General features: G+C 41.2%; 1 protein-coding gene across 2 annotated transcripts in view; it reads left to right on the top strand.

Annotated features, from left to right (window-relative positions):
• Positions 1-25,402, top strand: part of RLF (RLF zinc finger) — an 83,155-nt gene that overhangs the window by 47,189 nt on the left and 10,564 nt on the right. For both annotated transcript variants that reach the window (XM_023221247.2, XM_023221248.3), the window contains one exon: positions 16,365-16,501. In XM_023221247.2, coding sequence (XP_023077015.1) covers positions 16,365-16,501 — 137 coding nt within the window. The remainder of the gene's footprint in view (positions 1-16,364; positions 16,502-25,402) is intronic.

The following is a 25,402-nucleotide window of genomic DNA, read 5'->3' as shown; positions in this document are numbered from 1 at the left end:
CACCTCGCCCGGCTAATTTTTTGTATTTTTAGTAGAGACGGGGTTTCACCGTGTTAGCCAGGAGGGTCTCGATCTCCTGACCTCGTGATCCGCCCGTCTCGGCCTCCCAAAGTGCTGGGATTACAGGCTTGAGCCACCGCGCCCGGCCGCTTTGTAAGTTTTTAAACTTTGCTTGGAGGTCTTTTTGAATTTTAAAATTATGATCTTATATTTCTCTCAGCTTTATTTTATTTTGAAATATACTTATGCTAGCTGTATATTTATAAAAATGTGAACCAAGATGAAACCAAGTATAGTGTTGTGATTCAGATTTCTGTATGGGTTGACTGCATCCTGGATCAGTGCTTGGGTCAGTAGTTATTTCAAATGGCTAAGACCCCCTGCTGTGGCCCAGCTCATATCTTCCCACTGTGAGAATCTTTTATCAGATGTTTTAGTTGAAAAATTTTTTTTGGAGACAGAGTCTCCGTTGCCCAGACTGGAGTGCAGTGGTATGATCTCGGCTCACTGCAGCCTCCACCTCCCGAGTTCACGCAATTCTCCTGCCTCAGCCACCTGAGTAGCTGGGATTACAGACATGTGCCACTACACCTAGCTAATTTTTGTATTTTTAGTAGAGACAGGGTTTTGCCACATTGCCCAGGCTGGTCTCCAACTCCTGACCTCAAGCGATTTGCCCGCCTCAGCCTCCTGAAGTGCTGGGATTATAGGCATAAGCCACCACGCCCGGCCCCTTGTTGAGATTTAAGATGTACTTATATCTAAGGTACTTCCCAGTGGCCAAAATACTGACTCCAGAAATTCCTGATTCTGTCCTGGCTCCTGGTAGTCTTTGCATTTCTATCAACTAACTTATTTTTTCAAGTGCTCACAGACTTTATTCTGGGATGGATATTGGGTTAGCAACATTCCATTTGGAAGCACTGTGGCCTGGACTTTGAGATTTAGTAGTAGCATGAATCTGAGAGGATTGTCTAGGCAGGGAAAGTATAGAGAGAAACAGAATGCTAGTCATCTTTGTTTTGGGGAATGACCCTAGACAGGAGCACAGATACGGGATGCTGAGATGAAACAGCCAGTTGGTGGCTATGAAGTGGACAACATGTAATTTCCTCAAATGGGGATTGAAGCCATGACCTAGGGCCTCATTAACAAATGTTCTAATTTGTTAGACTTTCTGGTGATAAAGAAATCAAAGGATAAAATGCTTTGCATTGCCTGTCTTTTCAGACTTTCTACTTGAACCTTAAATATAACTGCAGAAAACATTTATTGCTCACTTGTCTATTCCAAGCACTGTGCTGTGTGCTTTAAACATGTTAGTATCTAATCCTTATAAAAATCTATTAATTTAGGCCAGGCATGGTGGTTCATGCCTGTAATCCCAGCACTTTGGGATGCTGAGGAGGGAGGATTGCGTGATGCCAAGAGTTCAAGACCAACCTGGGCAACATGGTGAAACCCCATCTCTACAAAAAAAAAAAAAAAGAAAGGCAGAAATTAGCTGGGTGTGGTGGCATGTGCCTGTAGTCCCAGCTACTCGGGAGGCTGATGTGGGAGGATTGCTTGAGCTCTGGAGGTGCAGGTTGCAGTGAGCTGAAATTGCACCACTGCACTCCAGCCTGGATGACAGAATAAGACCCTGTCTCAAAAACAAACAAACAAAAACACTATGAATTTTATAGAAATTAACTGAGGCTCTGAGAGATGATATTACTGGCCTATAGTAGTAAGATGTCCAATAAGTGGTGGGCCCAGGGTTTAAATCCGAGGTGATCTGCCCCTGCTTTGCTTTTATACATATTAATCTGACACTCACACATCTCATATACATGATCCAACTCACTGGCACTGCCAACCTTCTGGTTCTTCCTGGATTCTGGTTTTAAAGGAGACTTGTTGCACAGGCAAGTTTTTATTTCTTTTGTTTACCCAGAGGGGAAACTTTAGAAAAGATAGGAGGGAACTTTGAAGTTCTGAGGCTTGTGGGTGGCTCATTACTGGATTGAATTTACTGAGAAGCATAGGTAGAGTATGTTTTTCACAAGACATCTAGAGAAGTGAGAGCAGAGCAACAATCAAAATATGTAGGCTTGAATCTTGACATTGTCGTTTACTAGACATACAGCCTTGGCCAGGTAGCTTTATTTTCGTTATCTGTAAAGTAGGCAAAACAGTAGTAGCTGTCTCGCAAAATGTCTGGATCGTTTAAATGTGATAATATCAAAAGCACTTAACCCAGTTCCTGGCATATTTTAGACGCTGTACAAATATAGACTCTAGTATAAGAATTCTTGCCGGGCGCGGTGGCTCAAGCCTGTAATCCCAGCACTTTGGGAGGCCGAGACAGGCGGATCACGAGGTCAGGAGATCGAGACCATCCTGGCTAACACGGTGAAACCCCATCTCTACTAAAAAATACAAAAAACTAGCCGGGCGAGGTGGCGGGCGCCTGTAGTCCCAGCTACTCGGGAGGCTGAGGCAGGAGAATGGCGTAAACCCAGGAGGCGGAGCTTGCAGTGAGCTGAGATCCGGCCACTGCACTCCAGCCTGGGCGGCAGAGCGAGACTCCGTCTCAAAAAAAAAAAAAAAAAAATTCTTTAAGCCTGGGGTGCAGAACTAGGGAGGAGCAGTTGAAGTCAAGATTGAGCAGAGGTGAAATCTGAATTTGCACAGAGAAACAATGTAGTATACACAGAGATAGTTAGCCTCCTATGACTTCATTTACATTTTTAAAAGCAGTCATATGGGTTGGGCACAGTGCCTCACGCCTGTAATCCCAGCACTTTGGGAGGCCGAGGCAGGCGGATCATGAGGTCAGGAGTTCAAGACCAGCCTGGCTAACATGGTGACACCCCGTCTCTACTAAAGATACAAAAAACTAGTCAGGTGTGGTGGCGTGCACCTGTAATCCCATCTACTCGGGAGGCTGAGGCAAGAGAATCACTTGAACCCGGGAGGCAGAAGTTACAGTGAGCCAAGATCACGCCATTTGCACTCCAGCTGGGGTGACAGGGTGAGACTCCATCTTAAAAAAGAAAAAAAAAAAGGCGATCATAAGGGACCAACTATAAACCTGTATGCTAATTTATTTATTTGCAGTATCAGGTAGTGTAAGGAGATAGATTCCTTACCTCTAATAGCAGCTGCAGTAATTTATGTTTGGGAAAGTTAATCAGACTGAGAAAATACTACATTTTGGTTTTGATTCCTCATCCTATAATAATAACTTTACTCTCTCATCCTTTGTTTAATTAAAACCTGTTTTGTTTCTAATGTCGTATTAGGCATTGGCAAATACAGCAAATTGTGTATGGCCCAGTTTGTTTGCCAAAAATAATTACAGGAAGATAAGTACTAAGCTCTATGATACTGCCCTAAATTCAGTAGAAGTGTAAAGATAGAGAATTCTGTGTTTATAGAAAAATTGATCCTTGAGTTGGAGCTTTAAGTAATGGTGGGTTTTGGATGGGTGGAAAGAATGGTTTGGAGATGACTGAGTGGTAGTAAAGGCACAGGTACTAACGAGTAGTTTGCAGGGATCCGCTACAGAATAAATACCCTGCCTAGAGCAGAGAGTGGTTATTGAAGCCTTGTGAGAAATAAGACCTGTTGGGGTTGGAAAAGAAGGGCTTGGAAACTCCATTGCATTAGTGGTTACAAATTGATGCAGTAAAAATTAAGAAGGCTTTGAAATTAGGAAGTGACATGACTGAAGTGGTGTTTTAGGAAGACTAGACAGAAATAGTATATATTATGTTTAAGACAAGAGATAGTAGCCAGCAAGAGGAGAAAGGACAGGACTTGCTGACAGGGCAGAAACAGAGGAGGATGTACAGAGATACTTTCAAGAGGCTCATAAGGCTTCTAGCTTGGAAGACTGGAAGAATAGTGGTGTTCTGCTGCTAATTAGAAGAAAGAATGGTTGGAGGGACAAGGGAGAGTCTGGGAAGATGATCAGCTTTGTTTTATACATGATCTTTTCTGGATTATTAATAACAATGTATGGAAACGGGATTTTTCCTGATTGTGTTGAGTTTGCAGGGAACTGTGTCATTGGAAATATGATTTGATACTGTTCACAACAAGGGGTTGGCACCCACCCAACTACCTGTTTTTATAAATAAGGTTTTACTGGCATGAAGTCACACTTACTCATTTCTTGTCTGTGGCTGCTTTTGTGCTACAGTGGCGGAGGTGAGTAGTTGTAACAGACTCTCTGGCCAGAAAAGCTGAAAATATTTTGTCTGCTCTTGTTCAAAAAATGTTTGCTAACTTCTGCTCTACAAGAATTAAATTTTTCAGTCTATTTCAGTGGTTTAATATCAGTTGGTCTCTCACGCCTGTAATCCCAGCACTCTGGGAGGTCGAGACGGGCGGACCACAAGATCAGAAGATCTAGACCATCCTGGTTAACATGGTGAAACCCCGTCTCTACTAAAAAATACAAAAAACTAGCTGGGTGAGGTGGTGGGCGCCTGTAGTCCCAGCTACTCGGGAGGCTGAGGCAGGAGGATGGTGTAAACCCGGGAAGTGGAGCTTGCAATGAGCTGAGATCTGGCCACTGCACTCCAGCCTGGGCGACAGAGCGAGACTCCGTCTCAAAAAAAAAAATATATATATCAGTTGGTCTAACCCTCCATGTTCTACAAGTGATGAAACTGAAGCCAAGCTGATAATGTTTCCAAGGCCCTTCCTGCATTAAGCTTAGTAGAGAGGTCAAGCCCAGCTGGAATGCAGGTCACCTGGCTCCTTGGTCAGCCTTCTTTCCACTCTACCACCTATTTCCATGTGTTAGACACTGATAAACCATAGTCTGATTGGGAACATCTTGGTGATATATCATCCTGTTCATATTTATACATATAGGTGTGATTTAAAACATTTTTGTCATGATCTGGATTAATTTGTTAAATATACCAATGCAAAAACATTTAGTACACATGAAGTTATCTTAAAATTATTTTAAAGGAACTCTAGTATCATCGTATCATCATAACTAGTCAGGCTCTCTCTCTCTTTTTTTTTGAGATGGAGTTTCACTCTTGTTGCCCAAGCTGGGGTGCAATGGCGCAATACCAGCTCACTGCAGCCTCTGCCGCCCGGGTTCAAGCGATTCTCCTGCCTCAGCCTCCTGAGTAGCTGGGATTACAGGCACGCACCACCACGCCTGGCTAATTTTTCATGTTTTTAGTAGAAATGGGGTTTCACTGTTTCTACTGGTGACCAGCTGGTTTTGAACTCCTGACCTCATGTTATCTGCCTGCCTCAGCCTCCTAAAGTGCTGGGATTACAAGGCATGAGCCACCACGCCCAGCCACTATTCAGTCTCTTATCCTAGTGATACTTTTCTTTTGCAAGTGTCAACAGAATTAAAAATAATCTTTAGTCTGCTTTGGAAAATTACTAGTGACTCACTAGATGTTGATTAATTGGAGTTTAAATTCAGCATATGTTCTAAGGTAGCAGAGTTACGTATTTGCCATCTACTTCACCTGAGTTCAGGAGAAGAGTTAACTTGAGCAACAGCTGGGAATAAAAGTATATTGTATGTTGGCACCTGTGGGTATCCCAATAGTAGGCATATGTAATAGGAAACTGCTGCTGGGGGAAGATTTAGCCAGACACATACAATTAAGATTAATTGACTTGGTCGTCTGAAAGCCAAAATTCAGAACCCAGTGGGCAAAGAGTGAGTCCTTTCAGAGATCTGGTAGGTCTGGAAGGCAGAAGAATTCCATGGAATCCTGGAGTTTTAGGTTGTGATACTTTATTTATGTAGAATTGAATGAGGTGACATTGCTATTAACTTTACATATGAAAGGATTTTAATGAATGTTATAGACTTGGCAGTGGCCTGGTGTCCCAAGTGGATGTTTCCTATATTTTTTCATTACTGAAAGGGGAAATCTTTGCAAAGATTAGGTTTTCCATATAGAAAAGGTAACATTTTAAACATGAAGCACTTCTATTTTAAAGAGCTCAAGAAATCTGTCGGCAGAGTTCTTGGCACAGTTAAGGCAGGGGTCCGTTTCATTCTTAATCCTTGAATGAACTACATCTTCTGTGTAGACACCGAAGGTTGATAGACACGATAGCAGATGGTTGTTTCTTTTCCTGATGGGGAAAGGAAAAGACAAACAGGATCCAATTTACTCACCAGCCTAACACTTGGGAATTGACACAGTCACTAGGTATAAATGATAGAGCAGATAACATTTAAACAGGATCCAGTGGGAATTCAGTTTGGGAGTAGAAGAAAAAGTAAACAGGAGTGTAGAAATTCCAGATGTAGTTTAAGTAAGAATCAAGATTAAGATGAATTCTGAACAAGGAATAATTACAAAAGATTTAATTAAATTTGAAATTTAAAATATGCCACCTCCACCACCTTCTTTTATGCTAATTGACTGCCTGTTAGACCACTGGTGTTTAATTGCCTGCTTATTTTGAAAGTCTTAATACTTTTACTTTATCCTTGTGATCATGCAAGGAATGAGATATACACTCAGTACACTAATGACAGAAAGGCTGTTTAAAGAAATTGAGGATTTGCTTGTTTAGATATTTTAGATCTGCTTGTTTAGATATTTTATCTCCTAAAGCACAGTTCTTTTTCATAGGTTTGAAGAGACATCTTCCCAGAACTTTGTATGCATGTGGATCTCACTTCTGGTCTTACTTTCATGGGTTATGTGTGGGTATTTTGGTTGGTGTATGATTGCACTAGAGGGGTCATTATGAAGAGTCTATCGGACATATCATTGTCAAGAATTCGGCAGGACATTTCAGCCTTTTTTCAGATACACACTGTGATAGGGTTTAAATGGAAGCATTGGTGACCATTTATTTCTTTAAGAAATATGCACGGTCCGTGTGGCATCATAGTACTGGTCTGTAGCATTACTGCAGCTTAAAAGGAGTCTCATGTTTTTAAAACTGGTCAGTATTCTTTTTTTCCCAGATAATGTCTTTGAACCTAACAGATGATGTTCCCAAAGATACCTAGGGTTACTTGAAATATAAGTTTGCTAACTGTAACTTCCACCTTTCTTCTACTCAAGGATGCAAGTGAATAAAGTATTATATGAATAAGCTTAAATCTACTTTGATTCCTTTTTGAAAAAATAAAACATTTATCAACTTTGATTTTTAAAATCTATTGCTAGGAACAAATTGTTTTCAGTATACCTCAGGGCTAATTGGGGAAATACTGCATTGAAAACCACTATTCTAGAGAAAGGTAAATGATAAAATATTAATGGCACTGGCCGGAATACTAGTTTACATTGATAGCCTAAGCAGGAAAATAACTTAGGAACATAAGTATGCTGCCTCTACCCACCGTGTGTTATGCCGGGTAGCTGCCTCTTATGCTTGTTATTACTGTTATTTAATTGCCTGATTATTTTGAAACCTTTCTAACTGTATCTAATCTTGCCTTTTCCTGATTTATTTTCTACAGTGGCCAAGGTGATCCTTTTTCTTTTTTTTCTTTTTTTTTTTTTTTTTTTTTTTTTTTTTTTTTTTTTTTTTTTTTTTTGAGACGGAGTCTCGCTCTGTCGCCCAGGCTGGAGTGCAGTGGCCGGATCTCAGCTCACTGCAAGCTCCACCTCCCGGGTTTACGCCATTCTCCTGCCTCAGCCTCCCGAGTAGCTGGGACTACAGGCGCCCGCCACCTCACCTGGCTAATTTTTGTATTTTTAGTAGAGACGAGGTTTCACCATGTTAGCCAGGATGGTCTCGATCTCCTGACCTCGTGATCCACCCGTCTCGGCCTCCCAAAGTGCTGGGATTACAGGCTTGAGCCACCGCGCCCGGCCGATCCTTTTTCTTTTTTAAGTAAAATTAGACATTTTATTTTGAGGTAATTTTAGATTCGCATGTAATTACAAGAAATAATGCAGAAATGCCTTCCATTTATTCAGTATACATTCATTGGAGGTGTCTGCTAGGCAATGGGGATACAAGAATGAACAAGACAAAAGGGAGAGAAACAACAGTGTTCACACAATGTGAGACTTAGAGGAGAGGTCTGAGCTGGAAATTAAGAGTTCTAAGTTATCACCATTTGAAACCAGAGAGAGTGAATAAGATTAACTTTTTTAGAATTCTGAAAATTAAAGGCTTTACAGCAATCTGAGGAAGTTTTACTCAAGAAAAAGAGATAAATCTCATAAGAATATGACCTTTGACCTCAGCTGGTAATATGTCTGTCAGGTGACTCAAATTTTTTGCCACACTCTGCATGCTTGTGAAATGACCACAAAGGTGCTCTGATTATTGATTTGGGGGTTTTACAAATAAATTTTAGCAAGTAGGCTAATACACAAATACCAAGTCTGCAAATAGCGAGGACCAACTGTATATTCAAAGAACTGAAGGAAACTTGCCTAAAGAATTAAAGGAGGCCAGGTGAGGTGCCTCACGCCTGTAATCCCAGCACTTTGGGAGGCCGAGGTGGGAGAAGCTCTTGAGACCAGCCTGAGCAACATCTACGTGTGCAACATGTAGAGAGCCTATCTCTACAAAAAATTTTTTCAAATTAGCTGGGCGTGGTAGTATGCACCTGTAGTCCCAGCTACTCATGAGGCTGAGGTGGGAGGATCACTTGAGCCTGGGAGGTCAAGGCTGCAGTGAGGTGTGATCACTCCACTCTGCACTCCCACCTGGGCAAGAGTGAGCCCCGTCTCAAAATAAAATTGAGAAATTCCATTTCTCAAAATGAAATTCTAAAGTCAAAAAGTACAGCAACTCAAGTTAATTCACTAGAGAAGGTCAGCATCAAATTTGAATTAGCAGAAGAAAGAATCAGCAAACTTGTCCAGTCTGAGAAATGATAGAGCCCAAAATGCATGAAATAGCAGAATCAAAGAGGCAAATAAATGGACAATTCAAATATGAGAGTTGGAGACTTTAATACCCACTCTGAATAATGGATAGAAAACTAGGCAACAAAGAAATGGAACACTTAAACAACACTATAAACCAAGTGGACTGAGCAGACATCTATAGACTACCCAACAGCAGCTAAATATACATTCTTCTCAAATGCACATGGTCTATTCTCCAGGATAGACCATGTGTTAGCCCATAAAACAAACCTAAATAAATTTTAAAGGATTGAAATATATAAAGTATGTTCTCTACCTACAGTAAAATAAAATTAGAAACGAATAGCAGAAGGAAATTTGGGAAATTCGCAAATAAGTGAAATTTAACTCTACCTTCCCAAATAAGCAATTAATTAAAGAAAAGAAAAAAAACCAAAAACAAGATAAATTAGAAAATGACTTTTTGTTGTATTTTGTTTTGTCATTTTTGAGACAGGGTCTCACTCTGTTCCCCAGACTGGAGTGCAGTGGCACAATCATAGGTCACTGCAGCCTTGAACTCCTGGGCTCACGTGGTCCTCCCAGTTAAGCCTCCCAAAGTATTGGGACTACAGGCATGAGCCACCACGCCCAGCCCAGAAAATACTTTGAGATGAATGATGAAACACAACATACCAATATTTATGGAGGGAAATTTATATTTGTAAAATGTTGATTTTAAAAAAGAAATATCTTAAGCCAATAACCTAACCATTTACCTTAAGAAACTAGGAAAAGAAGAGCAAATTAAACTGAAAGCAAGCAGAAGGAAGGAAATAATAAAGATTAGAGTATAAATAAATGAAATAGAGAATATAAAATCAATAAAGAAAAGTAATAAAGTTAGTTCTTTGGAAAGATTGACAAAATTGATATACTTTCAGTTAGACTGAACAAGAACAAAAAGAATACTCAAATCAGGAATAAAAAAGGAGACACTACCATCAACCTTACAGAAATAAAAAGGATTATAAAGGAATACTCTGAACAACTGTTTGCCAACAAATTACATTACCGGATAAAATGGACAAATTTCTAGAAAGATAAAACCCACTGAGGCCGGGTGCAGAGACTCAAAGCCTATAATCCTAGCACTTTGGGAGGCCAAGGCGGATGGATCACCTGAGGCCAGGAGTTTGAGACCAGCCTAGCTAACGTGGTAAAACCCCGTCTCTACTAAAAATACAAAAAACAAATCAGCCGAACACGGTGGCACGTACCTGTAGTCCCAGCTACTCGAGAGGCCGAGGCAGGAGAGTCGCTTGAACCCGGGAGGCAGAGGTTGCAGTGAGCCGAGATTGTGCCGTTGCACTCCAGCCTGGGCAACAAAATCGAAACTCTGTCTCAAGAAAAAAAAAAAAAAAACACAGAAACTGACTGACAGATAAATAGAAAATCTGAATATACCTATGACTCGTAAAGAGGGTAATTTGAAAATTTCCCACATCCACAGGGTCTCACTGAACAGAACATTTACAGAAGAGTTAATACCAGTCCTTCACAAAGTATTCCAAAAAATAGAAAAAGAGGGAACACTTCCCGACTTATGCTATGAAGCCAGTATTACTTTGATATTAAAACCAAACAAAGACATCCTAAGAAAGAAAACCACAGACCAGGCCAGGCACAGTGGCTTGTGCCTGTAGTCCCAGCACTTTGGAAGGCAGAGGCAGGCAGATCACTTGAGGTCAGGAGTTTGAGTCCAGCCTGGACAACATGGTGAAATCCTGTCTCTACTAAAAATACAAAAATTAGCCAGGTGTGGTGACACACACCTGTAATCCCAGCTACTCAGGAGGCTGAGACAGGAGAATTGCATGAACCCAGGAGGCAGAGGTTACAGTGAGCTGAGATCGTGCCAGTGCACTCCAACCTGGGTGACAGAGTGAGACTCTCTCCAAAAAAGAGACAAGAATGCCAGAATGTCCACTCATGCCACTTCTGTTCTTACTGATCTCTTTGCCTCTATATTCTCCTCACCCACTCCTGTTTTTCTAGACTGTTGAATACATCTGTAAAAACTCTTACTTAAGGCTGGGTCTAGTGACTCATGCCTGTAATCCTAGCTCTTTGGGAGGCTTAGGTTGGGGGAACATTTGAGGCCAGGAGTTCAAGACCAGCCTCGGCAACAATATGAAACTCCATCTCTACAAAAAAAATAATAAACTGGACATGATGGTGTGCGACTGTAGTCCCAGCTACCTTGGAGGCTGAGGCAGGAGAAAGGATCACTGGTACCTAGGAGTTTGACGCTGCAGTGAGCTGCGATCGCACCACTACACTCTAGCCTGGGCCACAGAGCAAGACCCTGTCTCTTATAGTAAAAAACAAATGGGCTGGGTGCGGTGGCTCACGCCTGTAATCCTAGCACTTTGGGAAGTCGAGGCGAGCAGATTACCTGAGGTCAGGAGTTCAAGACCAGCCTGGGCAACACGGTGGAACCCCGTCTATACTAAAATACAAAAAATTGGCATGGCAGCGTATCCCTGTAGTCTCAGCTACTCAGAAGGCTGAAGCAGGAGAATTGCATGATCTCGGGAGGCGGAGGTTGCACCGAGATTGCACCACTGCACTCCAGCCTGGGCAACAGAGCAAGACTCCATCTCAAAAATAGAAAGAAAGAGAAAAAACCCTAACTCCTACTTAAGTCACAACATAGCATAAGGTAAAAGAAGTAACATATAACCAGCATAGTATCACCTTTCTTTAAAATGTGTACATATTTGCAGTAGTCACATATTAAACCCATGCTGTGTAACGTGTATGTAGACATAATACTGGAAAAAAATTCACATTGTTAATACTGGTTATCATTGAGTTGTAAGATTTAAGATGATTTTTATTCTGTGTTCTGGGTTTTCTATTGTAAATATTTTTGTAATTAGCAGAAATCTAGTAAATAGTAATTAATCAAACTACGATTTCAAGTGATTTCTTTTGGATATATATCCAAGTGAAAACAACAACAAAAATTGGTTTTCCCCATAAAACCCCATGAGTAAGTTTTGGGTCCTTTAGTATTCTGTTACCATTGGCCTGCATGATAATTTTGTGGAAATCAGCCAAAAGTACCCTCACCCTCTACCACCACCTTCATATGGTTGCCTTTCAAAGGTCTTCCATCTTCTGAGGGCAAAAGCCTCATTAGGGCTTGACAAGTGGACTGAATTTCAGCTCCCAGTAACTCCCTTGGCTGGTTAGTTTTGTGCCATGCAAAACTGCACAACTCTGTGACATGGCCTTATTCAGTCTATCTTTCCCCCAGTATGTGATTTAGCTCTATCCTAAGTCTCTCAACTTGTTTAGCCTTTCATTCACGGAGTGTCATCTGCGTGACATCACTCATTGCCGTTATATCAGATAACCTTTTCCCTCCTCACATGTCACAGTTACTCTCACATTAATTAGTTTGCTCATTCTGGCTTTTTATTTTTGGGCTACACTCTCCCCTGTCCATCTAGACCCTGCTATCTCCCCAGTAATTATTTTCCTTGGAATCTTTGTGGCTTACTTCAGTCAATGTTATTCTTCCTGTCTTCAGTCCTCTGTCCCATTTATTCTTCATGTTATTTATCTTATAGTTATCTTTCATTCTAACAAGTAGTTATTGATGTTCATTCATGGACCTGGCACTATTGTAGGCACTGAAGATACAGTGGTGAAAGAAACAGACTTCTGCCCTTAAGGAACTTGTATTTTAGTGGTAAAATAGATAGTAAGCATACTTGATTATTTGAAACACATGTTCAGTTTGTCTTACCAGCTATAGAATTGTTAGCCCCAGGACTAGAAATTATATTTAAGAACAAAAAAGCCGGGCGCGGTGGCTCACGCCTATAATCCCAGCACTTTGGGAGGCCAAGGTGGGCGGATCACAAGGTCAGGAGATCGAGACCACGGTGAAACCCCGTCTCTACTAAAAATACAAAAAATTAGCCGGGCGCAGTGGCGGGCACCTGTAGTCCCAGCTAGTCAGGAGGCTGAGGCAGGAGAATGGGGTGAACCCGGGAGGCGGAGCTTGCAGTGAGCCCAGATAGTGCCACTGCATTCCAGCCTGGACGACAGAGAGAGACTCCGTCTCAAAAAAAAAAAAAAAAAAAAAAAAAAAAAGAACAAAAAATTGTTTTAGTATCTAAGTATAAGATGTTTCCTAGATACTCATTAAAACTCTCAGAAGCTTGTGGATGACCTTCATTTTAATTTACTTTAGCTGTGAAGTATTTTCTTGTATATATTTGTTTTTTAGTGTGGTCCTCGCTATTTATTGCAAAAGATTGAGGACAAGTAGTATAACGATATTTTGTTAGTGAGGTGTTATCTCATTTTAATTTACATGAATTTTTTCAGTTATTTATTTACTTTTATTTATCGTATCTTTTTTCCTCTATATTCAAGAAGGTACGGGTATTTGGGGCATAATACTGAGATTCTCTTCAAGTCAAAGGATGTTAACTGAGTGCGTGTTGTGTGAATATCCTATAACAGGTGCCAAGGGGGATAAAAGTATAAAATAAGATCTAGTACCTGCTTTCAAGGAATTTAGAGTCTATAAGGAGGAACAGATAACAGATATGGAAAAAAAACTCTGGCTTCAGTTTTTCTCATTTGTAAAAATGATCAGATACCTCATTTAGTTAAATGAAAGTGGAAAATAAGTCTAGAGTGAGATTTCGGTTATTACCTCAGATAAGTGGGCACAAGACAAATGAGCTCTTGAATTGGAAGCTTATACAAAGCCCCCACTATATACTAGTTGCGCCTTCACAATAGAAACCTTGATGGAAGCAAAACAGTCAAGTTAATAGATAATGAAAATGTGTGTGTGAGATACCAAGCTTCGGAGTTATGAACCTCTTGATCAGAAATTTCATTATCAGGCATACTGGTGTATTTTAAAATGCCAGGTAAACAGCAATATTAAGAGCTAATTAAAAGAATGTTAATATTTGCTGAAAATGCATAATTGGAGAAAGTTAAAGTTAAGTTTAATCTGAGACATTGGTAGAGAAAGTTAAGCTTTGCTTGTTTAGGCCAGTGCAGGAGCATGTTTACCAACAATCCCTGTGGTAACTTAGAAGGCACGGAGATAATGATAATAGAAAAACAGAAGTACTGGCCAGGCACGGTGGCTCACACCTATAATCCCAGCACTTTGGGAGGCTGAGGCGGGTGGATCATGAGGTCAGGAGATAGAGACCATCCTGGCTAACATGGTGAAACTCTGTCTCTACTAAAAATATTAAACAATTAGCTGGGCATGGTGTAGTAATCCCAGCTACTCAGGAGGCCGAGACAGGAGAATCACTTGAACCTGGGAGGCAGAGGTTGCAGTGAGCTGAGATCATGCCACTGCAGTCAAACCTGGGTGATAGAGCGAGACTCCATCTCAAAAAAGAAAAAAAAAACAGAAGTGCTTCTACTCCTAGCAACTCTCAAGACTTGATGCTCCCACAGTATTGCTGAGTTACCCACAACAATACTGAAATACTTTATTTCTGTTTTCTTCAATGCCATGCTCACTCTTATTTAGGCCACTGCATGTGTTTTTCTTCTTGTCCTGGAGTATCTTTCGCAATTCACTCTCCCTTTCCATGGCTTATTCCTATTCATTCCCACTCATCTTAGGTGCCACTTTACCCGGAAAGTCTTTTTTGGTTCCCAAATTTGGGTTAGATTCTTCCTACCAGAGGTATTTTTAAAATACTGTATACTCTCTCATTGTAGCTATTTAATTCTTAGTAACTGCTTCCTTACTAATAACCCTGACTAGACTGTGATATCCATTAGGGCAAAAATTAGATTGGCTTGCATCTCTAGTACTTCGCACAGTGCAGGTATTTAGCAAATGACACTGCTTTGCTAGGCACATACATTTTGATATGGCTATTTTTCTTCTTGCAGGATTTTGTTTACAGGGGATTTGGGATATTATTTATAAAGCTGTGCTCTTGTCCTCGAGTTTATAGTCTAGCTGGAGAGCCAAAGTGAAAGTACATAAAAAAGTAAAATAATAGGGCCAGGGTGTTGGCTCACACCTATAATCCCAACACTTTGAGAGGCTGAGGCAGGAGGGATCACTTGAGGCCAGGAGTTTGAGACCAGCCTGGGCAGCATAGTGAGACCTCATCTCTACAAAAATTAAAAAAAAAAAAAAAAGCTGGGTGGGGTGGTACAGACCTGTGGTCACAGCTCCTTGAGAAACTGAGGCAGGAGGATCTTTTGAGCCCAAGAGAGTAGAGACTTCAGTGAGCCATGATTACCCTAACTGTACTACAGCCTAAGCAACAGAGTAAGACACTGTCTTAAAACACACACACACACACACAAAATAATAAAAGATAAAGGCCAGTATGAGTAGGTTAAATGTTGGCCCAAGGCAGAATAAATAGCCCAATTTAAACATTTTCAATTTAAAAATGAACTTTTGACTCATTTTTTATTTGTGAAATGGAAATGATATTGCCTGCCTTGCCAGTCTTACAGATTTGTCATGTTGACGTATGACAAAAAACGAGATAACACAGTAAAATGTATTTGAAAAAATAAAAAAAGTTCTAGAAATAAGTGCTACAAAGGAGAAATTTGAGTGTTTGACAGCGATCCAAATAACATGACCTCAGAAGTTAGGAAACGATTCTGTAAGAAAATAACATTTGAGCTGAGCTTTAAAAAAAGCCTTTCTGCACCTACCTGAAGATATGACTAAAATTAGAGCCTTAGAACCACCCCCTTGTAACTACATAGCACTCTGGAGGAGTTGAGCTGTTTACCTCATTTGCTCTGATGCAAAAAAGAATGAGAAAGGGTCTTTTAAAGTCTAGTTCACTTGTTTTATGCTCTTTTTCAGTGTAGGAAAGGAGCCCCAGAAAAATTTGACTGATTTGTCTAGAGGGTTTTTGTTTGTTTTTTTTTAAGATTTAAGTCGTGTAAATGAAAAGATGTATTTCTAAAAAGGGTTTTGATGGTCTGAAAAACCCATTAATACACTAGAAATTTTCCTTCTATGAAAAAAATGATGTTAATGTAGCATTTGTGTTTAAAACAGTTCCTGAACTGGCCTCCTTTAGACCCACTGACAGTGAGGATAAGCCATATGTTTTACTATCTGTAACCAGAGTGACCCAGCTGTGGTCATAGGTACTAGGGGAAGACAAGAACAGGAAAGAAAAAAAAGATAATAATACTTCAGGTAAAAATAACCTGAGATTATTATATATAATTTGAATCATCTATATGGTAGCAATGTTAGTAATTTTTTTTAAATGCGAAAATGTTTCTATCTATATTGAGACTGTAGTAGAACTTCCTTATAGTGTCTGTTCCCTTTTTAAATATTTTCTTATGTGAAATATTCATGCCAGAAGACTCATTCATTAGCAGGAGAAAATTATGTCTCTAATTTTTGCTTCATCAAGAAGTTTCACATTATATAACAAAGTTTACTGAAAAGTCACCATTTTCTTTTTGACTTAGTCATCTCATTTTTGATAGATTGCAAAGGTCGACTGCAAGGAAGTACTAGACATCATTTGTAATCTGGAATCTGAGGGGCAGGATAACACAGCATTTGTTCTTTGTACGACTTACCTTACCCAGCAGCTCCAAACTGCAAGTGTATATTGTTCTTGGTAAGTATATTTAGTTTTACACTCTTTATTTGTTAGCACATAGTATATAGCATTTAGGGTTTATGTAAAATGTTAATTTGTTTCTAATTTAAAACCTAGCATGAACTGTGAATAGCTTCTTGCTTCCACACAAAATCATTTAATTAAAAATATCATTGGTTTAATCTAGTCAAGAAAGGATAAAATATTCCTCTTGATTATCCCATAAAGGGTTGTCTGTTAACTCCAATATATGTCTTCTATCTTGAAGATAAAATTTTGTCAATATGGCCGGGCGCGGTGGCTCAAGCCTGTAATCCCAGCACTTTGGGAGGCCGAGACGGGCGGATCACGAGGTCAGGAGATCGAGACCATCCTGGCTAACACGGTGAAACCCCGTCTCTACTAAAAATACAAAAACTAGCCGGGCGAGGTGGCGGGCGCCTGTAGTCCCAGCTACTCCGGAGGCTGAGGCAGGAGAATGGCATAAACCCGGGAGGCGGAGCTTGCAGTGAGCTGAGATCCGGCCACTGCACTCCAGTCCGGGCGACAGAGCGAGACTCCGCCTCAAAAAAAAAAAAAAAAAAAAAAAAAATTTTGTCAATATGAAACAAACCTATGTTAGATTGTTTTTCTTTTCATTTTTTTAGTATCTTCTGGGTAGTCCTTCCCATTCTTATTTGGGAACCCACACATGAAAAGGATCGAATTATCTAGGTTTCTAGGTCAAACTATCACTAAAAAAGAAATTCATTTGAATAGTAATCTCTTTTGCAGCTTTGGAACTATATAGTTGAATTGCATTATTTTGGTTTTAATTCAATTTATATCTTGTTTGCCTACAGAATACTTAGTTGCTAAAAAGGAAACAGTAAGTGTATCCATGGTTCTTTCATTCTAACTGTATTGAATCTATTTAGGCCAAAGGGACAAACCTGATACACAGGAAACCTCTAAAATGTAAGACTCTCTGTCAGTAAGTATCAGATTAGTGGTATGGATAATGCTATAGGAGATCAGAGAGAGGTGCTCACTGTATACCAGAGTATTAAAGGTGTCAGGGAGGAAGTAATATTTGAGATTTAATTCTAAGAATGGGTTGGATTTGCATTATCTTGATTAGAGGAACTCTGAGTGTTTCAGAACCTAAGGATGGCTTAAAATTGGAAATGAGCATTTTGTTTATAGGAAAACCTAGTAAAGCCTTTTGTGTACTTCAGCCCTCATTGATCTCCCTCTGGATCGTCTGTCTATTTTAATAGTTTTATGGTTAATAATGTTGTATGTTACTATATTTCTTTTTGTTTATTATTTTATGTAGAAATTTTGTGTGCTGTAATCTCACCCAGTCCTCATAATAATCATTGCACAGGTGAGGCAGTTGGGGGATCAATAGGGACCAGAGAAAACTTGTAATTGTCCGTGGTCTCAAAGCTAAAGTGGTAGAGCTGAGATTCAAGCCCAGGTTTTAAACTTCTAATCTAGTGCTTTTCTTCTGTATACGTGTTTTCTTGGCATAGGCCAAAATTCAAATTGTAGTTTTTGCCACCAAATCCACTATGCCAGAGTTATACCTCCTGTGAGAAAGAAGATAGTGAGATGGGGACTTAAATATAATTTCTTTATAATGAAAAAAGTATCTACCATTATAGCTAGATTTTCAGTACAAATAATAAATCATATATGGAATGTGTTATAGATTGTGTTTAAAATTTTTCTTCCCTTCTTTAGTCGCCCACCAATCACTCTTCCAGAGCTGTTAGTGGCTCTAGGATTAATGCTGTTCTTCTATAGCAGGAAGGGATTAATAGAGATTTCCCTTTGTGGCCTCCTCAGGAGCTATAATGAGTAAAGGAAAGAAAATCTTAGTCATTTCACACTTTGTTAAAAGTAAGCTTCTTTCAGGCAATTCAAGGAGAAATCACAGCTTTTTTTTTTGTTTTGTTTTGTTTTTTTTGAGACCGAGTCTTGCTCTGTCACCCAGGCTGGAGTGCAGTGATGTGATCTCGGCTCACTGCACCCTCCGCCTCCCGAGTAGCTGGGATTACAGGTGCAGGCCGCCACGCCCAGCTAATTTTTGTATTTTTGGTAGAGACTGGGTTTCACCATGTTGGTCAGGCTGGTCTTGAACTCCTAACCTCATGATATCTACCCGCCTCAGCCTACCAAAGTGCTAGGGTTATAGGCATGAGCTACCACGCCTAGCCACATCTTTTTTTTTTTTTTTTTAACCCTTCCATTGTTTTCGAAAGCTTTTTTTTTTGGTAGTGGGATGCTGGAGTTAGAATATTAGAATAACATAAAACGTTGAATTTTGGCCAGGCGTGGCTCACACCTGTAATCTCAGCACTTTGGGAGGCTGAGGTCGGTGGGTCACCTGAGGTCAGGAGTTCAAGACCAGCCTGACCAACATGGTGAAACCCCATCTCTACTAAAAATACAAAAATTAGCCATGCATGGTGGCAGGCACCTGTAATCCCAGCTACTCAGGAGGCTGAGGCACCAGAATCGCTTGAACCTGGGAGGTGGAGGTTGCAGTGAGCTGAGGTCATGCCAGCTCAGGAGACAAGAGCAAGTCCATCTCCAAAAAACCACAAGAAACATTGAATTTTACTAAGGAAAATTAGTCACAGGAATTCTGTTCAAATGAGATAGATTATTTTGTTATGCTTGAGGTAGTGGGACATAAGGAGTATTTGTTTTAAAAAACACTTTTAAATTAAGTGGTATTTTGGATGAGAGAGATATCAGTATTTTTTAAATGTGGCAATAAAGTTGAAATACAAAGTAATAAAAAGTAGTCATGCTTATTTTTAAACACATATGCTAGAATTTATTTCTTGGGAGTATCATTCTTGAGTGTAGTTACCATGAAGATAATATTTGGAATGTAAACTATATAGCTATCGGCCGGGTGCGGTAGCTCATGCCTGTAATCCCAGCAATTTGGGAGGCTAAGGTGGGTGGATCATTTGAGGTCAGGAGTTTGAGACCAGCCTGGCCAACATGGTGAAAATCCATCTCTACTTAAAATACAAAAATTAGCCGGGCGTGGTGGCGTACGCCTGTAATCCCAGCTACCCTGGAGGCTGAGGCAAGAGAATTGCTAGAACACGGGAGGCAGAGGTTGCAGTGAGCCGAGATCATGCCACTGTACTCCAGCCTGGGCGACAGAGCAAGACTCCGTTTCAAAAAAAAAAAAAAAGCCGGATGGTACTGGTGCACACCTATAATCCCAGCTACTCAGGAGGCTGAGGCAGGAGAATTGCTTGAGCCTGGGAGGTGGAGGTTATGGTGAGCCAAGATCACAACACTGCATTCCAGTCTCGGTGACACAATGAGACCCTGTCTCAAAAAACAAAACAAAAACAAAAACCTATGTAACTGTCACTCAGAACATTTTTTATTCTTTTAGAAATTTCACTCAGAGACATTTACAAACCACAGTAAAAAGTAAAAATGTTTTAAACTTTGCAGCTGTTATTGTTTAACTTACTTGTTAATCTTGACCCCAAAAGATTTTTGACTGTTGGAGAAAATTAAAGAAGTGCTAGAAGAGGCCAGGCTCTGTGGCTCACGCCTGTAATCCCAGCACTTTGGGAGGCCAGGGCGGGCGGATCATGAGGTCAGGAGATCGAGACCATCCTGGCTAACACGGTGAAACCCTGTCTCTACTAAAAATACAAAAAATTAGCTGGGCATGGTGGCGGGTGCCTGTAGTCCCAGCACTCGGGAGGCTGAGGCAGGAGAATGGCGTGAACCCGGGAGGCGGAGCTTCCTGTAAGCCGAGATCGTACCACTGCACTCTAGCCTGGGCAACACAGCAAGACTCCATCTCAAAAAAAAAAAAGAAGTACTAGAGGAGTAAGCTCCCTGTAGATGCCTCTCAGTGGTAATATAATTGGAATAGCCATGCATTTGGAAAAGGTGACCATTTTGAGGGAGATGATGTATATATAGAGAGGTGTAATTACTGCAGCCATTTTAAAGTCATAAAGTTGAACTTTGAACCTCCACAGTAAGCTTTCATTGAGTATTTGATAGACTGGCCTTTGCTTTCTGTAATGTGTCTGAGCTTAAATTTTGTGTTACACATTTGTGTTTCTTCAGATGTAGTTACATGTCTGTTCTGCCCCAACTAGACTGATATACCAACCAATATGTTGTTTAATTCACAGTTGTGTCCTCAGTAACTGGCGAAGACTAGCGTATGTGTTTTATTTAACAGAATTTTGTGGGAGAGAAAAGAGGTCATGGGGGTCAATTACTATGGTATTAGCTTAAAAACTTTTTTTCTGTAATAGCCTTTTTTAGGGGATGGCCATCCCTTGATTCCACAGTTTTATTTACTTCATTCCTAAAATACCTAAATTCTGAATCCCAGTGTAACATGTTAACTTGACTTCATGGGCTTCTTGCTATGTAGAAACACAGAGTAATGTTTGTATGCATATATGTATGTATTTATTTTTGAGACAGAGAGTCTCGCTCTTGTCACCCAGGCTTCAGTGCAGTGGTGCAATCTCAGCTAACTGCAGCCTCCGCCTCCCGGGTTCAAGCGATTCTTCGCCTCAGCTTCCCGAGTAGCTGGGATTACAGGTGCCAGTCACCACACCCGGCTAATTTTTTGTATTTTTAGTAGAGACGGGGTTTTACCATGTGGGCCAGGCTGGTCTCAATCTCCTGACCTCAGCTGAGCCACCACGCTGGCCAAAACACAGAGTAATTTAAAGTTCTTGCTTAGTAGCTAAATTCCTACCAAAATGTGTTTCTTGCTGTTAACAGAGCTAAATTTCCTTTCCAATTTTTATAAATTTATATATAATTTGTTGAAATGAGCTAGGTAATGGGCAAAATCGTGGGCACAGTAGATCATCTCAGCATTGGAAGCATACATACAATGGAATCATTTTCCGTGATTTTCAATGGTTGGCTTTTTTTAAAAAGTCACATTATTGTAGTAATTGAAGAAGGACTTATCCTAGTGCATGTTTGATCTATCAGACTGTCGGTTACTATTGGATGTTGGTTTCAGTGTTCCAGTGTACAGATTTGAATGGATGACTGAAGTGACATCTTGCATCCTCATGAGTAATATACTGGCTGTCATGATTTCAGGCATGTTTATATATTTGGGTGGGTAATCATTTTATATCGATTTATAACTATGCAAATATTTTTACAAAATACACCATAAATGCCCGTTTTTGATCATGCTTATTTGGAGTTAACATACTTGGAGCCTGAAATACTTAATTTGGAATACCAAGCCCTGGACATTCTGACTTACTGTTTTAAAAGTTATTTGAGCAGCCGGGCATGGTGGTTTACGCATGTAATCCCAGCATTTTGGGAGGCCGGCGCGGGTGGATCACGAGTTCTGGAGTTTAAGACCAGCCTGACCAAGGTGCTGAAACCCCTTCTCTACCAAAAATAAAAAAATTAGCCAGGCATGCTGGCAGGCACCTGTAATCCCAGCTACTAGGGAGGCTGAGGCAGGAAAATCGCTTGAACCTGGGTGGCAGAGGTTGCAGTGAGCTGAGATTGCACCACTGCACTCCAGCCTGGGTGACAGAGCAAGACTCCATATGGGGGGAAAAATTATTTGAGCCTGTAATCCCAGTACTCTGGGAGGCTGAAGTGGATAGATCTCTTGAGGTCAGGAGTTCGAGACCAGCCTGGACAGCATGGTGAAACCCCGTCTCTACTAAAATTACATAAATTAGCCAGGCATAGTGGCATGTGCCTGTAGTCCCCAGCTACTCAGGAGGCTGAGGAAGGAGAATTGCTTGAACCTGGGAGGTGGAGGTTGCAGTGAGCCGAGATCGTATCACTGCATTCCAGCCTGGGCAACAGAACAAGACTCCGTCTCAAAAAAAAAGGCCAGGCTCAGTGGCTCATGCATGTAATCCCAGCACTTTGGGAGGGCAAAGTGGGCGGATCACCTGAGGTCGGGAGTTCAAGACCAGTCTGGCCAACATAGCGAAACCCCATCTCTACTAAAAATGTAAAAATTAGCCAGGCATGCTGGCAAGCATCTGTAATCCCATCTACTCGAGGGAGGCTGAGGCAGGACAATCACTTGAACCTGGGAGGTGGAGGTTGTAGTGAGCCAAGATCGTGCCATTGCACTCCAGCCTGGGCGACAGCGTGAGACTCTGTCTCAAAAAAAAAAAAAAAAAATTATTTGAGAGACTTTAATTCTCAACCTGCCTTTTTACCACTTTAATGGATTTACCTAACTTTGTTGCCAGGCTGGAGTATAGTGGCAAAATCAAAGCTCACTGCAGCCTTGAACTCCTGGGCTCAAGTGATTCTCCCACCTCAGCCTCCCAAGTATCTGGAATTATAGGCTTGAGCCTCTGTGCCTGGCTTTAGTTAGTGAATTTTATTTTATTTGAGAGAAGATACTACTCTGTCACCTAGGCTGAAGTGTACTAGTGAGATCACAGCTTAATTCAGCCTTAAATCCTGGGCTCAATGACCCCACCCCCCATCTCCGCCTCCTCAGTAGCTGGGACTATAGGTGTGCCACCAAGACTGGCGAGGCTTTTTTTGTTTGGTTGGTTTTAGGGTCTTACTGTGTTGCTCAGGCTGATCTTGAACTCCTAGCCTCAAGTAATCCTCTGCTGAGGTTATAGGTATGAGCCACTATGCCCAGCCCTTTAGTAAATTTTAGATAGTTGACATTGTTTACTCGTGTGTATCTTTATAATCAGGATTTACTGGCTTTGATAATTTTTGTTCTGTTCAAATAGGACAGATTTCACATACATATGACAGATTACAGAAGTTTTTATTACTTAACATGCTTAAATCTGAGTAAAGTAATTTATTACTTTATTACTAAATAAACTGTTTAAAATGAACAGTTATCCCAGCTTGCCTGGCTGGTGGCTATTTTCACAGCTGGCCTATCTCAATTTTCACTTCTTGTGGTTAGGAAAGTGGCACTAGCCAAATAAAGGCAATTTTTTTTTTTTTTTGAGACAGTCTCGCTCTGTTGCCCAGGCTGGAGTGCAGTGGCACGATCTCGGCTCACTGCAAGCTCTGCCTCCCAGGTTCATGTCATTCTCCTGCCTCAGCCTCCCAAGTAGCTGGGACTACAGGCGCCCACCACCTCGCCCGGCTAGTTTTTTGTATTTTTAGTAGAGACGGGGTTTTACCATATTAGCCAGGATGGTCTCGATCTCTTGACCTCGTGATCTGCCTGCTTCGGCCTCCCAAAGTGCTGGGATTACAGGCGTGAGCCACTGCGCCCAGCCCCAGAAAGGCAAATATTTAAAGGCATTTTAAATTAATTGTATTTGTTATAGCTCAAATTTGCCATCCTATTAAGCTTCATTAATTTCTCTTTTTTTTTTGAGACGGAGTCTTGCTGTGTCATCCGGGCTGGAGCACAGTGGCGCAATCTCGGCTCACTGCAGCCTCCACCTCGACCAATCATTTATCTTTTGAGACACCATATATTCATTTCAATCTTTGAAGCAAGTTTTATAACTACTTAACAATTTCACCTTATGCTGGGCACAGTGGCTCATGCCTGTAATCCCAGAAATTTGGGAGGCAGAGGCAGGTGGATCACCTGAGGTTGGGAGTTTGAGACCAGCGTGACCAACATGGAGAAACCCCATCTCTACTAAAAACACAAAATTATCCGGGCGTGGTGGCACATGTCTGTAATCCCAGCTACTTGGGAGGCTGAGGCAGGAGAATTGCTTAAACCTGGGAGGCAGAAGTTGCGGTGAGCCAAGATCTGCCATTGCACTCCAGCCTGGGCAATGAGAGCAAAGCTCTGTCTGGGGAAAAAAAAAAAAACTCACCTTACAAGAGCTCCAGTTACCTCTTTAGAAATATAAGAAAATAAATTCTATTAAATATATTTACTTTAAATTACATGTTTCCATTTCTTTTTTTTTTTTTTTTTTTATACGGAGTGTTTCTCTGTCGCCCGGGCTGGAGTGCAGTGGCCGGATCTCAGCTCACTGCAAGCTCCGCCTCCCGGGTTTACGCCATTCTCCTGCCTCAGCCTCCGGAGTAGCTGGGACTACAGGCGCCCGCCACCTCGCCCGGCTAGTTTTTGTATTTTTAGTAGAGACGGGGTTTCACCGTGTAGACCAGGATGGTCTCGATCTCCTGACCTCGTGATCCGCCCGTCTCGGCCTCCCAAAGTGCTGGGATTACAGGCTTGAGCCACCGCGCCCGGCCACATGTTTCCATTTCTTAAGCTTTGGATTTGTAGCCAACTTTCTGGGAGACAGTCTGTGTTAATAGCAATATTTTAAATTGGCTTATGAAAATAATACAGCTTTTTAAATGAAAATTATTTAATCAGTATCCATTGATTTACTTAAAAGAGCCACATTTTTTAAGTGATAGCATTCTTTTTAGTTTGTTTTTTTTTTTTTTCTTTTGAGACGGAGTCTTGCTCTGTCGCCTAGGCTGGAGTGCATTGGCGCTATCTCGGCTCACTGCAACCTCCACCTCCTGGGTTTGAGCGATTCTCCTGTTCTCAGCCTCCCAAGTAGCTGGGATTACAGGCATCCACCACCATGCTCAGCTAAGTTTTATATTTTTAGTAGAGAGGAGGTTTCACCATGTTGGCCAGCCCGGTTTCGAACTCCTGACCTCAAGTGATCTGTCCCCCTTCACCTCCCAAAATATTAGGATTACAGGCATGAGCCACCTGCCATGCCTGGCCTCTTTTTAGTTTTGCTATTAGAAGTGATAACATTCGGCTGGGCGCGGTGGCTCAAGCCTGTAATCCCAGCACTTTGGGAGGCCGAGACGGGCGGATCACGAGGTCAGGAGATCGAGACCATCCTGGCTAATACGGTGAAACCCCGTCTCTACTAAAAATACAAAAAAAAAAAACTAGCTGGGCGAGGTGGCGGGCGCCTGTAGTCCCAGCTACTCCGGAGG

The sequence above is a fragment of the Piliocolobus tephrosceles genome, chromosome 1 (assembly GCF_002776525.5).
Source record: "Piliocolobus tephrosceles isolate RC106 chromosome 1, ASM277652v3, whole genome shotgun sequence".
NCBI lineage: Eukaryota > Metazoa > Chordata > Mammalia > Primates > Cercopithecidae > Piliocolobus > Piliocolobus tephrosceles.
The sequence above is the reverse complement of the archived record's forward strand: the minus strand, read 5'-3'. Positions and strand labels throughout refer to the sequence as shown.